This window comes from Hemiscyllium ocellatum, chromosome 3, assembly GCF_020745735.1.
Source record: "Hemiscyllium ocellatum isolate sHemOce1 chromosome 3, sHemOce1.pat.X.cur, whole genome shotgun sequence".
NCBI classification, from domain to species: Eukaryota; Metazoa; Chordata; class Chondrichthyes; order Orectolobiformes; family Hemiscylliidae; genus Hemiscyllium; species Hemiscyllium ocellatum.
In genome coordinates this window covers 142220130-142235716 of record NC_083403.1, presented here as the reverse complement: position 1 = coordinate 142235716, position 15587 = coordinate 142220130, and the positions used below count along the sequence as shown (strand labels likewise).

General features: G+C 41.9%; 2 protein-coding genes across 5 annotated transcripts in view; one reads left to right on the top strand and one right to left on the bottom strand.

Annotated features, from left to right (window-relative positions):
- The window catches only part of drc1 (dynein regulatory complex subunit 1 homolog (Chlamydomonas)), a 65018-nt gene extending 58948 nt beyond the window's left edge, over positions 1–6070 (top strand). Inside the window, exons 16-17 of the mRNA XM_060822021.1 lie at positions 1916–2018; positions 5989–6070. Of these exons, the coding sequence (XP_060678004.1) occupies positions 1916–2018; positions 5989–6051 (166 nt within the window). The 3' untranslated portion in view covers positions 6052–6070. The remainder of the gene's footprint in view (positions 1–1915; positions 2019–5988) is intronic.
- A 2389-nt stretch (positions 6071–8459) lies between these two features.
- The window catches only part of otofa (otoferlin a), a 446338-nt gene continuing 439210 nt past the window's right edge, over positions 8460–15587 (bottom strand). For all 4 annotated transcript variants that reach the window (XM_060853972.1, XM_060853981.1, XM_060854001.1 and 1 more), the window contains one exon: positions 8460–9943. In XM_060853972.1, the coding sequence (XP_060709955.1) occupies positions 9763–9943 (181 nt within the window). In that variant the 3' untranslated portion in view covers positions 8460–9762. The remainder of the gene's footprint in view (positions 9944–15587) is intronic.

Below are 15587 nucleotides of genomic sequence, written 5' to 3'. Positions count from 1 at the left end.
AGCAAGGCGTTCGATAAGGTACCCCATGGTAGGCTAATGCAAAGATTACGGAGGTATGGCATTGAGGGTGCATTAGAGGTTTGGATTAGGAATTGGCTGGCTGGAAGGAGACAGAGGGTAGTAGTTGATGGTAAAGGTTCATCTTGGAGTACAGTTACTAGCGGTGTTCCACAAGGATCTGTTTTGGGACCATTGCTGTTTGTCATTTTTATAAATGACCTGGAGGAGGGGCTTGAAAGCTGGGTGAGCAAGTTTGCGGATGATACGAAAGTCGGTAGAGTGGTGGACAGCAAAGAAGGATGTGGCAGGTTACAGCAGGATATAGATAAGTTGCAGAGCTGGGCAGAAAGGTGGCAAATGGAGTTCAATGTAGCTAAGTGTGAAGTCATTCAGTTTGGTAAGAGTAACAAGAAGATGGATTACTGGGCTAATGGTAGGCTACTTGGTAGTGTGGATGGGCAGAGGGATCTTGGTGTCCATGTACACAGATCTCTGAAAGTTGCCACCCAGGTAAATAGTGCTGTGAAGAAGGCATATGGCGTACTGGGCTTTATTGGTAGAGGAATTGAGTTCCAGAGTCCTGAGGTCATGTTGCAGTTGTATAAGACTCTGGTGCGACCTTATCTGGAGTATTGTGTGCAGTTTTGGTCGCCATACTATAGGAAGGATGTGGAGGCACTGGAACGGGTGCAGAGGAGGTTTACCAGGATGTTGCCTCGCATGGTAGGAAGATCGTATGAGGAAAGGCTGAGGCACTTGGGGCTGTTCTCATTGGAGAAAAGAAGGTTTAGGGGAGATTTGATAGAGGTGTACAAGATGATTAGGGGTTTAGATAGGGTTGATAGTGAGAACCTTTTTCTGCGTATGGAGTCAGGTGTTACTAGGGGACACAGCTTTAAATTAAGGGGAGGTTGGTATAGGACAGATGTTAGGGGTAGATTCTTTACTCAGCGGGTTGTGAGTTCAAGGAATGCCCTGCCAGTAGCAGTGGTGAACTCTCCCTCTTTATGGTCATTCAAGCGGGCATTGGATAAGCATATGGAGGTTATTGGGCTAGTGTAGGTTAGGTAGGCTTCGGTTGGCGCAACATCGAGGGCCGAAGGGCCTGTACTGCGCTGTATTTTTCTATGTTCTATGTGTGTGAGGGTTAGTTTCCACATGACTGACTTTTATCAGGTTGTAAGGTTGCTCGCTGAGCTAGTGTTCTGGTGTTCTCTCTCGCTTGCTAGTTATGTGTCGGTCTGTGGTGGATGATATCACTTCTGGTTCTGTTTGAAAGATTGGTAAATGGGGTCCAAACCAATATGTTTGTTAATGGAGTTCCGTTTTGAATGCCAGGCCTCCAGAAATTCCCATGCATGTCTTTGTTTAGCTTGTCTCAGGATGGATGTATTGTCCCAATTGAACTGGTGTCCCTCTTGATTTATGTGAATGGAAACCAGTGAGAGTTGGTCATGTCTTTTGGTGGCTTGTTGGTCTCATGTATCCTGGTTGACTGATCTGTTTTGTATTTAAGTAGTGCCTTGGTTTTAAAATTGTCATTCTTGCTTTCAACTCCCTCCATTCCCTTGCCACTCTCAATATGTGTAATCTATGCCGACCCTTGAAAAGTATCCATGTCTTTGCAGTTCAAGCCTCATGAGCATTAATTAGCAGTCACAAGTTCAGCTGTTGAGACTCTAAGTTATGGAGTTCCTTCCCTAAAGCTTTCTGCCTCTCTTCCCTCTTCTAAAACATTCCTATATCTTTGACCAAATGTTTGGCCATCTCTCTCCCAGTGTTGCACTGTACCAAGTTTGATATATAAAGTGCTGATAATTCTTAATGATTTTCATTCAAGATTAGTTTGATGCATTTATTTAAAAGTATGCTACTATTATTATTTAATTAATAGAATTTAACATCTCTTTTGCAGCAGTGTCTTGGTCAAAAGAGCAAACCTACATGCTGATAGGTATGGCCTTGCTCAGCAGAATTCAGAGTTCAGGTTGTTACTTCAGCAGTACATGCATTCTAGGGTGAGTGATACACACTTCTTTCTGTTCTTCACTTTCAATCTTTTTCAAAGTAATGAAATGACTCTCTTAATTTAACTTACAGTCTAGGGATGATACATGCCCTCTGGTGTTTCCACTCAGCTGCAAATATTTATGTAAAACCCTTCAGCAGGCTATCTGATTTGGTGGCACAAAACCTGAGTCTGATGACCACATAATGAACACATCCAACATTGTTACTTGTAAAAGAATCAGAAAGTTTCTGATTTTCTCCCAGTTTGAAGCCATCCTGATGTTAATGTAATTGGTAACAAGTTATAATTTAGAGAGGTACTATATTCATTTTTAGTGCAAAAAAAGTTCAAAGTGGACAGTTAGAAAATGTTTGTTGCTCTACTGGCACCTTTCACTTCTGTTTCATTAGTTTTCTCTGGCATCCTGGTTCCAAACTCTTGATGTCTGTAAAGTAGCTAAGAGTTTTATTCTGTGCTTTTGTATTTTCAATTTTTTTCTTAAAATCATAAAGGAACAACATTATAAAAGGAAAAACAGATTCTGTTGTATTCCAAGATACTGAAAGATAAAATTGTTTTTATCTTAAACTGCAAGCAAGAACTGTTTGCATTTTGGAATTACAGTGAATGGTGATATTGCAAGGACCCAATTCATTTTGAGAATTCAACAACCAGGAATAACAACCATCAACCACGTTCACCTGTAATCCCCCTGCTATAAGCTGATGACTTTTTTTTTGTCAATAATTAGGTATGATCTTAAAGCCATAATACAGATTCTGATCAATAATAATATGTACTAGTCATTGAGAAGAAGGGACATCTGAGGGAAGTTGTGCTTTCATCATCATTAACATTAGAAAAGGAGTAGGCTTTGATGAAAGGCTTTTTCCCGAAATGTTGATTTTGCTGCTCCTTGGATGCTGCCTGAACTGCTGTGCTCTTCCAGCACCACTAATCCAAAATCTGGTTTCCAGCATCTGCAGTCATTGTTTTTACCTAGTCAGCCCTTGTAGCCTGCTGTGCCGTTCAGTTAGATCATTGTCAATCTGTACCTCAACTATCAACTTTTATTCCATTTCCTTTGACACCTAAACAACCATGTTTGGTTTAAAAAATAGGACATAAAATACACAGTGCAGAAGCAGGTCATTTAGCCAAACTAGCCCATGGGAGAATGTCATACTGGTGAGTAATGACAGAAGGCAATATTGTCAGTTGGGGAAGCACAACTTTCATTTTAAATTGTATTCATCCACATTAAATTGTGACTTGCTTAATTTAAACCAACCCCTTTCCCCAGTGGGAAAATGAACCTCATATTTTGTTTTACATAACACAGGTCATGTTCTGTCTGTACAGGTCATTGGTTAGACCACTTTTGGAATATTGTCTGTAATTCTGGTCTCCCTCCTATCCGAATGATGTTGTGAAACTTGAAAGGGTTCAGAAAAGATTTGCAAGGATGTTACCAGGGTTGGAGGATTTGAGCTATAAGGAGAGGCTGGGGCTGTTTTCTTTGGAGTGTCGTAGGCTAAGGGATGAGCTTCTGAAGGTTTATAAAATCATGAGGGGCATGGATAGGATAAATAGACAAGGTCTTTTCTCTGGGGTGGGAGTGTCCAGAACTAGAGAACATAGGTTCAGGGTGAGGGGAAAGGTTTAAAAGGAACCTAAGGGGAAACGTTTTCATGCAGAGGATGGTGTGTGTTTGGAATGAGCTGCCAGACGAAGTGGTGGAGGCTGGTACAATTACAATATTTAAAAGGCATCTGGATTGGGATATGAATAGGAAGGATTTAGAAGGATATGGACAAAATGCGGGCAAGTGGGACTAGATTAGGTCAGGATATCTGGTCGGCATGGGTGAGTTGGAGTGAAGGGTCTGTTTCCATGCTGTTCATTTCTATGACTCAGACTATATGTTTTAGTGAGCTTATTACACGACTAACTCATTCAATTTAGTGTGTTTTAAGTGGTGAATGAGAAAAGGGCTGGACTTGTTTATCTAGTCACCTAATAGTGAGCTCCATTAATGATCAGTTAAAACTTTTAGACTCTCTATTTCCCATAATAACTGTTAATGGCAACATAGTTATTTCCTGCATTGAAATTCCCTTAGTTAAAGCAATGGTTTATTTGTTTTCATGAGATGGTAGGATCCAGAGTATTGGTTTTGCTTCCTTTCCATCTCTGTCATAGAGTTGACTTATAAGACTTGTAGTAAAAAATGAGGTCTGCAGATGCTGGAGATCACAGCTGCAAATGTGTTGCTGGTCAAAGCACAGCAGGCCAGGCAGCATCTCAGGAATAGAGAATTCGACGTTTCGAGCATAAGCCCTTCATCAGGAATAAGAGAGAGAGAGCCAAGCAGGCTAAGATAAAAGGTAGGGAGGAGGGACTAGGGGGAGGGGCGATGGAGGTGGGATAGGTGGAAGGAGGTCAAGGTGAGGGTGATAGGCCGGAGTGGGGTGGGGGCGGAGAGGTCAGGAAGAGGATTGCAGGTTAGGAGGGCGGTGCTGAGTTGAGGGAACCGACTGAGACAAGGTGGGGGGAGGGGAAATGAGGAAACTGGAGAAATCTGAAGGGCTTATGCTCGAAACGTCGAATTCTCTATTCCTGAGATGCTGCCTGGCCTGCTGTGCTTTGACCAGCAACACATTTGCAGTTATAAGACTTGTAACCTGCCCCGGTAAAGACACAAGGAGGCTGGCCACTGACCCAGTGACATATTAAATTTTTTACTTCCACGTCCTCACCACCACAAATGGCCTGGGATTTCTTGCTGCATTGTGTCTGCTGGTGGGCTATAACAGGGAACCATGGTACAGAGATTGAAGGTTCTTCCAACATTCAGAGAACAGTATCTTGATTTTATGCAGTACATGAAGGGAGGAGTGAGATGCAAGATGGGCAAGTACAATCCTGCAGTGACCAACAAATGCTGATGTGTAATTGGGAATGGTACAATTTAGGAACAAGCCTACTTTAGGCAGATTTTCAACACTGGATTTTGCCTGACCACACTATGTGCACAGCTGAAAACTGTGTTGCTGGAAAAGCACAGCAGGTCAGGCAGTATCCAAGGAGCAGGCGAATCGACGTTTTGGGCATAAGCCCTTCTTCAGGAATGTACTGTGCACACTATGTGCACAGTACATTCCTCAATTAGCTTCTTCAGCTAACAACAACCAAACAGGAGTGCTCTAAGGATTGCTGGAGGCTGCCACAAAGGAGAAGAGTAAAATTTCAAATCAAAAATTTCAAACACAACTCCTGGCTGCTTATTAAAGCTGAAGGTTGCTGTTGGACACCATTCAAACTCCCACCCACAAGATCTCTTTGTTTTCAGATTTATGATTGTTGTTGCTGTCTGGTTGTTCCGTATTTGTATTCGTTGTGTGCTGTCCCTACAAGCATCTTAATAATGAAGGGAGCTAACTTCCCAGGGTCTTCTGCTCCTCCGTTTTTGTGTTTGTGGTTTATGTTTATGTCATTGGGTTCATAGTTGAATTTGAGCACAAAGAAATTTCTAATACCCGATGTGTACATGAAAGACCCTTTGAAATGCAAAGAAAATAAATCTCCAAGATAATCCACGTGCCCTGGTTTAGTTACATACTAAAACAATACAAGTCCAATATAGTAGGACCACCTTTTGTCCTTTAGAATGTCAATTTTCAGTTTTAGTTGCTTTTGTTATGTTGTAGTTTTTGGGATGAATTCCTGTGTTATATTCATGTAGTTTTCTCTTCTGCTCACTAATGCTAAGCAGGAACAGCTATTTTGATTTGACTTTTGTTAATGTACTGAGGAATATTGTTTTGCTTGAATTGCCTCTAATTGTCTCTATTAGGTATTTAAATGATGATCTAATTGCAATGATATGCTCATTATGAAAAGATGCTAATTGTTATTCAGAATAGACTGTGGAGAGAATTTAACTTAATCTGAAAATGATGTCTTGTCTCTCTTAGGTAAACAATGAACTTGAAATTCCACCAACACAACTGATGCAGTTTAACATTGAACAAAAGTAAAACACCAACTTTGAAGAACTTTCAGTTTACATGATTAAAACTTCTGAAAAGGAATTATTGATATAAAATTTGTGGTGTACTTTGAGAGCTTTTTGTGGAATGCTTTTGATTGCACTCCAAATTAGATAATATTTCTCAGGACAACATGAGTTGCACTTCATTTATCAATTCTAATACTTCATAGTTCCTTGAAAGTAGAGTCACAGGTAGATAGGATAGTGAAGAAGGTGTTTGGTATGCTTTCCTTTATTGGTCAGAGCATTTGAGTGTATGAGTTGCGTGGTCATGTTGCAGCTGTACAGGATATTGGTTAGGCCACTGTTGGGATATTGTGTGCAATTCTGGTCTCCTTCCTATCGGAAAGATGTTGTGAAACTTGAAGATTTACAAGGATGTTTAGATTTTAGATTACTTACAGTGTGGAAACAGGCCCTTCGGAAGTCCACACCAACCCGCCGAAGCACAACCCACCCAAACCCATTCCCTTACATTTATCCCTTCACCTAACATTACGGGCAATTTAACATGGCCAATTTACCTAAGCTGCACATTTTTGGACTGTGGGAGGAAACTGGAGCACACGGAGGAAACCCACGCAGACACGGGGAGAATGTGCAAACTTCACACAGTCAGTTGCCTGAGGCGAGAATTGAATCCGGGTCTCTGGTGCTGTGACGCAGCAGTGCTAACCACTGTGCCACCATGACACCCACACGTTGCCAAGGTTAGAGGATTTGAGCTATAGGGAGAGGCTGAATAGCCTGGTGCTGTTTTCCCTGGAGTGTCGGAGGCTGAGAGGGTGACCTTATGACGTTTACAAAATCATGAGGGGCATGGTTAGGATAAATAGGCAAGTCGTTTTCCTAGGGTGGGGGAATCCAGAACTAGAGGGCATAGGTTTAGGGTGAGAGAGGAAAGATGTAAAAGAGACTTTTTCACGCAGAGGGTGGTACATGTAGGGAATGAGCTGCCAGAGGAAGTGGTGGAAGCTGGTACAATTACAGCATTTAAAAGGTATCTGGATGGGTCCATGAGTAGGAAGGGTTTCGAGGGATATGGGCCAAGTGCTGGCAAATGGGACCAGATTAGGTTAGGCTATCTGGTCGGCATGGATGAGTTAGACCAAAAGGTCTGTTTCTGTGCTGTACATCTCTAAGACTCTATCAAATCATTAATTTTATATATATAAAATAAATAATGGTTTGTCAAACATTGTGCAGCACAGGTATGATTTCCCCATATCATTGAAGCTGTTGCCAGTTCATTTCTTGTAGCACTTTATTTCTGTGAGAGTTATGATTAGATTAGATTAGATAAGATTAGGTTCCACACAGTGTGGAAACAGGCCCTTCGGCCCAACAAGTCCACATCGTCCCTCCGAAGGGCAATCCACTCAGACCCATTCCCCTACATTCACCCCTGACTAATGCACCTAACATTGCGGGCAATTTAGCATGACCAACTCACCTAACCTGCACATCTTTGGACTGTGGGAGGAAACCGGAGCACCCAGAGGAAACCCACGCAGTCACGGGGAGAATCTGCAAACACCACACAGACAGTTGCCCGAGGCGAGAATTGAACTCGGGTCCATGGCCCTGTGAGGCAGCAGTGCTAACCACTGCCACTGTGCCGCCCCATGTCAGATGATTATGCAATCCAGTGCTTCTGTCAGATTGTGATGGAATTAGAAGACGAAAGTGCATTTAATGTGGATTTCTTTTATTACTGGATAATGATTGTGGATTGTGATTACAAGGCAACAAGCTAATAGTGGACCTATGAGGATTCCCTGTGCTTTGGAAATCATGTTTGCAATGCCAGATACCTTCATCTTCTTAACACAAATGAATGTATAGCATTAAAAATACAGCTCTTTGCAAACTTCCAGAATCATGAAGTTAAGTTCAAAACTAGAATTAGCTGCCTCCAGCAGATGTACAAATGGAGTTAAATTTTGGACATGTCTGTCAACACTTCCCAGGAGGCATTTTGCAACCCATCAATGACTATAGGTTGGATTGTTCTACCATACACCAACTTGCCATGCCCAGTCAAGGCCCAATGCCTTCGTGGTGTAGCCTCTAGTTATCCACAAAATAATTTTCCTTTGGACGATTTCATGTAACACAAACTGTTTTTATAAAGCATTATGTAATTAGTTATTTAAATGAACCGGTACACGAGAAACCTCCCATTGTTTTGCATTTCTGAAATACATGTATCATGGGTGAGGCAGCATCTATGAAGAAGAGGAAAAGGGAAAACCTCACTGATTAAAATCCATTGACTTTCAATTAATGAGGTGTTTCTAGTAAAAAGTGTCCAAATTTGATATAGACTTTTTTTAGTACTTTATTTCAAATTAATAGTTTATTTCTTTAGATTGTTTTCACATCAAGAACCAGAAGTTAATTACACATTAGCAATCCATACAAAGAGTAACACAAAATAGAACATGACAGGCTTTTGTGAACATAGTTGTATTTTCATATTTTTATCGATGTACACAATGAGAAAGGTATTACAAAGAGAGTCTATTACCAATTGCAAAGCAAACAGAACATTGTTCTCTAGGCATACTGTGTGCTATTTTCCACAGTGTAATCATGACTTGTAAAGTGCTACTTTATCTATTAGTCTTGAAACATAGAAAACTACATTAATACTCAATGGTCTGACAGAAAGGTAAAAGATAATTTGTTATGTGTGGCCTTAGACAAATATGCTCTCAGCTATTCAAAAACGCTCCAATAAATCTCTCAAATATCTCCATTTGCACCATGACATGGAATTTGTTGTTCAAATAATATTTTAATTTCAAATGCTAATTTCCGAGCAAATTATTTTTCCTACTGACATTGGGCTGTTCTTGAAATTGTTCTCAACAGGTCACCCTGTGTGTGTTGCCATAAAGCCACAATCAAGCAATCTTCATGAATGCTTAATCTAGATGGTTGTTTCATGGTATGCTTCTTTTAGAACTTTTGGGTTATAAAAATTAAAATAATGCATTGAGTCATATTGTTCTTATCATTTTATGCACCTAATGCTTAGACGAATCCTGTAGCTACATGATAGTTATAATCACGACATTGATGATGTTAGTCCTTTGTTGACATCAGATGTTTTCCACCCCCAAGATAAATATTCTGAACTAATTTTTGACAAGTGCATAATTCATAAAATCACATTACAGTATTGAACTTTTTTTTCTCTTATTTGATGGGGTAATGCTGAAGATTATCGAGGCCACTGTGATTAAAATAAATAACACTTACAATTTCTTCAAAGCAGAAGCTAGGCAACATGCATTGGATTCAGACACCAAGATAAATTGGTAGTTGGACAACAAGTTACTTTTAATATGAATGAAAAAACAGTAGGAAAATTCCACAACACAAATAAGAGTTATAAATTCTCTTGTTATAAATTCCAAAACTTAAAACGGTTCAAACAAAGTTTGTGTGATAATGAGAGCAAAAAAAAATGACTTAATGACAGTTCAAACAGTAATTCTGGAGAACTGCACACTGCACGCCAAAATAATGATGCAAAATAATGCATTGTTGTAACACAGAAGTTTTCAAAATGATTCCCCAGCCACTGTCATGTTCCCACCTCCTTTCTCTATATTAATTCAGACACACAAAACAATGTTTTACTAAAAATATTAGCTGTTAGTTGCATTGAATAGATGATGATGATGATTCATGCACCAAGTAATTTCTTTACCATATAACCAGGCATGCTGTAAAGGAAAAGGCCTATCATAATCAGCAGTAACAAAGCCAGCACAATCTTCACAATAAGCCACTTATATCTGTTGCAGATGAGGTATTTGATGGATTTGAGTGGATTGAGGAACCAGATAAAAGAGGTGTCTGGCCGACTGTCCAAGGCAGCAATAGAGAGTGGGAGGGAAAGAAAAAACAACGGTTAGCGATGAATGATTATTCAAAAATATTTGTTGGTAGGCACTTTGTGAATGATACTATTTTCCAGGAGGAGAAAATTAGTTTCCCTTCATCTCCAGAAGTTGTTAGTAAATGCAAGAATTACCATTATTTCAGAAAATAGCAAAGTAAAAACATATAAATTATTCAGGAGATCAGAGTTGAGAGTGTGTTACTGGGAAAGCACAGCAGGTCAGGCAGCATCTAAGGAGCAGGGCTGCCTGACCTGCTGTGCTTTCCAACAACACAGTCTCGACGCATATAAATTATTCATACAATTTCAATCTTGCAATCAAAAGTATCCGGTGTATGCCATGAGTTTGATTTTGAAGTCAGTACAGTCCTCTAAATTGGAAAGATGTGCAATAAAAGGAATTAAAATGGAGAGTCTTTAGATCAGGTTAGTGATTTTTTTTTGTGTTTTCTTCCTATATTCACTAGCATCACGATTTTGATTCACTATTAATTATAATTTAGTACCTTTCTTTAAACCATTGAATATTTAGCTCTTTACCACACTTAATATAGCTCCCTTATCCCAGCCTCTGACGAACACACTCCACTAGACCAGTATGATCATATTTTCAACTTCCATGACAGCAATATCTTATGAAAGAAAGAGCTGTGAAGTTGGTGCCAATTCCTTCCTGATTCAAGGATGTTTCAATTTATGGATTCTGATTCACTGGGAACATAGCTGAAATTGCACCCTACAGGAAGTAAAAACTTTCATCCCTGGATTCAACCTCAGATGGTAAAGTTAAAAGTGACTGTCCCACAACATCAGTTTCTCCTGGAACACGTTAACTTGCACTGCTCGGATGGGGATCAGAGAAGAAAGTCAGGTGTTGTGGGAGAATTAAGTTCTCCCTGGGTTGGAGAGTTTGTTTTGTAGTTAGCCGTGAGTTACAATAAGTTATAATTCCTTTAGCATTTCCTGGCTAACTATTATGGTAAATAAATTGCAAGGTTCCAAAGAGTACTGGCTATCAGGAGATTCTCATGCCTGACTGACTTTATCTTGAATGTAGGACATAGTTTAAAAACTTTTTACATTACTGAGTATTCATAATACACACAGGTATTACAATCCGTCCCTCACAATTCCTCATGCATCACAAGTGACATCACGTCCGCCCCTCACATCATCGCTGATGCCACACGCTCAATGACTTCCGCCATCCCTACTGCCGTGGTCACCACCACTTCCGCCCTCACCAGAGCCACTCACCTGCATTCTGCTGACACGCCCCCCCACAGACCCCACTGTCACTATCCCCATGCCCCAGAGCCCCGAGGGGAACACCACCCCTGCTCATTACTTCACCCCATTCCCCCCACCATCACACCCACTCCAGTTACTGGCTCCGACCCCACTCCCAGCTCCACACCCACACCAGATCCCAGCTCCCAGCTCTGCCGAGTTTTCACCATCCTCTAGACCTCCCTCTCACAAACGACGAACGATCAGTCCTCAGCAAAGGACTCACCTTCATCCCCCTCCGTCCACAGATCAATGAATTTAATACATGCTGTGACGTCGAACAATTCTTCTGTCGCCTCCGCCTCCGAGCTTACTTTCACAATCAGGATTCCCGCCCACCTCCAACACACTGCATCCACCTGGACACTCCGCGCTGGCCACTACCTGCTCTCAACCTCTTCATTTCCAACTGCCGCCGGAACATTAACCGCCTTAACCTGTCTACCCCCCTCCTCCACTCCAACCTCTCACCCTCACAACGCACAGCCCTCCAATCCCAACCTCACCATCAAGCCAGCAGATAAAGGGGGCGCAGTGGTAGTCTGGCGCACTGACCTCTACACCACTGAAGCCAAACGCCAACTCGAGGACACCACTTCCTACTGCGCCCTTGACCATGACCCCACCCCCCATCACCAAACCATCATCTCCCAGACCAGACAGAACCTCATCACCTCAGGAGATCTCCCACCCACAGCTTCCAACCTCATAGTCCGGGAACCCTGCACTGCCCGGTTCTATCTCCTTCCCAAGATCCACAAGTCTGACCACCCTGGCCGACCCATTGTCTCAGCATGCTCCTGCCGCACGGAACTCATCTCTACCTACCTCGACATTGTCCTATTCCCCCCCTAGTCCAGGAACTCCCAACATATGTTCGAGACACCACCCACGCCCTCCACCTCCTCCAAGATTTCCGTTTCCCTGGACCCCAACGCCTCATCTTCACCATTGATATCCAATCCCTCTACACCTCCATTCGCCATGACCAGGGCCTCCAAGCCCTCCGTTTCTTCCTCTCCCGCTGTCCCCAACAGTACCCTTCTCCGACACTCTCATTCGTTTGGCCGAACTGGTCCTCACCCTTAACAATTTCTCCTTTGAATCCTCCCACTTCCTCCAGACCAAAGGGGTAGCCATGGGCACACGTATGGGCCCCAGCTATGCCTGTCTCTTTGTTGGCTACGTAGAACAGTTTATCTTCCATAATTACACCGGCACCACTCCCCACCTCTTCCTCCGCTACATTGATGACTGCATTGGCGCCACCTCATGCTCCCGCGAGGAGGTTGAGCAATTCATCAACTTCACCAACACATTCCACCCTGACCTTAAATTTACCTGGACCATCTCTGACACTTCCCTCCCCTTCCTGGACCTCTCCATCTCCACTAATGATGACCGACTTGACACTGACATTTATTTACAAACCCACCGGCTCCCACAGCTACCTGGATTACACCTCTTCCCATCCTACCTCTTGCAAAAATACCATCCCGTATTCCCAATTCCTCCGCCTCCGCCGTATCTGCTCCCAGGAGGACCAGTTCCACCATAGAACATAGCAGATGGCCTCCTTCTTTAGAGACCGCAATTTCCCTTCCCACATGGTTAAAGATGCCCTCCAACGCATCTTGTCCACATCCCGCACCTCCGCCCTCAGACCCCACCCCTCCAACCATAACAAGGACAGCGTGCCCTCTCACCTTCCACCCTACAAACCTTCGCATAAACCAAATCATCCGCCAACATTTCCTCCACCTTCAAAAAGACCCCACCACCAGGGATATATTTCCCTCCCCACCCCTTTCCAGCTTCTGCAAAGACCGTTCCCTCCGTGACTATCTGGTCAGGTCCACGCCCCCCCTACAACCAACCCTCCCATCCTGGCACTTCCCCTGCCACCGCAGGAACTGTAAAACCTGTGCCCACACCTCCTCCCTCACCTCTATCCAAGGCCCTAAAGGAGCCTTCCACATCCATCAAAGTTTTAACTGCACATCCACTAATATCATTTATTGTATCCATTGCTCCCGATGCGGTCTCCTCTACATTGGGGAGACTGGGCGCCTCCTAGTAGAGCGTTTTAGGGAACATCTCTGGGACAACTGCACCAATCAACCACACTGCCCTGTGGCCCAACATTTCAACTCCCCCTCCCACTCTGCCGAGGACATGGAGGTCCTGGGCCTCCTTCACTGCCGCTCCCTCACCACCAGACGCCTGGAGGAAGCACGCCTCATCTTCCGCCTCGGAACACTTCAACTTCAGTGCATCAATGTGGACTTCAACAGTTTCCTCATTTCCCCTTCCCCCACCTCACCCTAGTTCCAAACGTCCAGCTCAGCACTGTCCCCATGACTTGTCCGGACTTGTGCGACCTGCCTAGCTCCTTTTCCACCTATCCACTCCACCCTCTCCTCCCTGACCTATCACCTTCATCCCCACCCCCACTCACCCATTGTATTCTATGCTACTTTCTCCCCACCCCCACCCTCCTCTAGCTTATCTCTCCACGTTTCCGGCTCACTGCCTTTATTCCTGATGAAGGGCTTTTGCCCGAAACGTCGATTTCGCTGCTCCTCGGATGCTGCCTGAACTGCTGTGCTCTTCCAGCACCACTGATCCAGAATCTGGTTTCCAGCATCTGCAGTCATTGTTTTTACCTCTATTACAATTATGAACCTATCACAGGATGATGTGAACTTAAATATACTGTGTTTGCAGCATATTGGATTCTAAGTTTGCCATCGAGAAATCAAAATTTCACATCTCATTCACCTAAGTGATCCTGCTTGCAATGTTTCTTGCTCATATGGACCTCATACAATCTCCCAAAGACTGCTGCCTTTCCCATCCATGGAGTAGGTGTTCAGCCACAGTGGTAGACAGTTTTAAACTATAAAGACTACTTCATTAGCAATCTAGATATTACAACAGGAATTGAACTGTTGTCACAATCAAAAATGCCAATTTTCTGGTGTGAATCAAAGTACTGCAAGGGATTAAAACAAAATCAGTGCTAATTTAAGGTTTCAAATTATAAATGGTAAAGTATCATGTCAGATGAAAAAGGTGAACGTTAAACCTGCAATAATAGCCCAGCTTTCATTCTTAGTGTTGGAGCTTGTAACATCTTTCTTTGCAATCAGGCTAACTAGAAGTAACTACTATATTGCTTACTGTAGGCATTGCTTATTAACTATAAGGTTCCTGTTAACATTTGAAACATAAACACTTGCAGTAAATGTAATAAGCGAGAGAGAAAATAAACTGAAAAAGAGCAGAAAATAGCTGCAGAATAATGCTAAAAAGTATTAGTACTTGAAATAAATATATGTATTAGCCACAATATGGGAACAATGCTACTCTAGGACACAGCAGCATCTGTAATTTATAACACAAGATTTAATATCTTTAAAAACTGTCTGCTGCCATTTATCAATGTGAGGGCATCTTTTGGTTCCAAAATAATATCATAGTTGATATCTAATACATGAATGTTTACAATTAAATTTAACTGATTTAATGTGAAAGACAATATCCAGGATTTTATAATAAAGATGAAGAAAATAGCATTCACAGATACTACAGATTAAGTTAGTACATGACTCCCAGTGACACGTAAGAAGCTAAATCAGGAAGTTGTTGGCTTAATTATTTCACTTCTCCAGAAGCTTCACTACATTGTTATTTCATCGATATATTGGCATTGAAATAGATGGAAGGGTAATACATTGCTATATACTACATGTGTGGTAGATACCAACTAAATTCACCGGAAAATACTTGGTCTTGTTACTGAAGTGTAAGTATATCACAGGTGTGATACACACTTGTATGTATGATATCTTACTTCTTTGAATGTTAACTACTGAAAAATATTTTAAAATAAATATTTTATGCTCTCTATAACTTTATCTCAATTCTTAACACCATTTTAATTCTTTTATTTGTGCATTCTGTACTTGATTCAATATTAACTGCTACAATTTACATTCCTTGGTTCAGATTTTTACTACTTTTTCAAGGATTAGTTAAGGAGACATTCTATTATTTGACCTGTTTACATAGCTTTTAGGCGCCCTCCAGAAGATAATGAACTACAATGGCTTTTGAATTCATCAGTTTTCACATAAAGCCCAGATAAAGGATGTGGGAATAACAAGAGCAATTATTGGTGCCATCTGTCCCCTGCTTACTGCAAAATCCAAGCCATTGAGTGCATTTTCAAATATTTAGTTTTCTTGCTTTTAATATAATGTTTATCCGTACAAAGTCACATTTTTGGTATTAGTGTAATCTGATTTTACTAG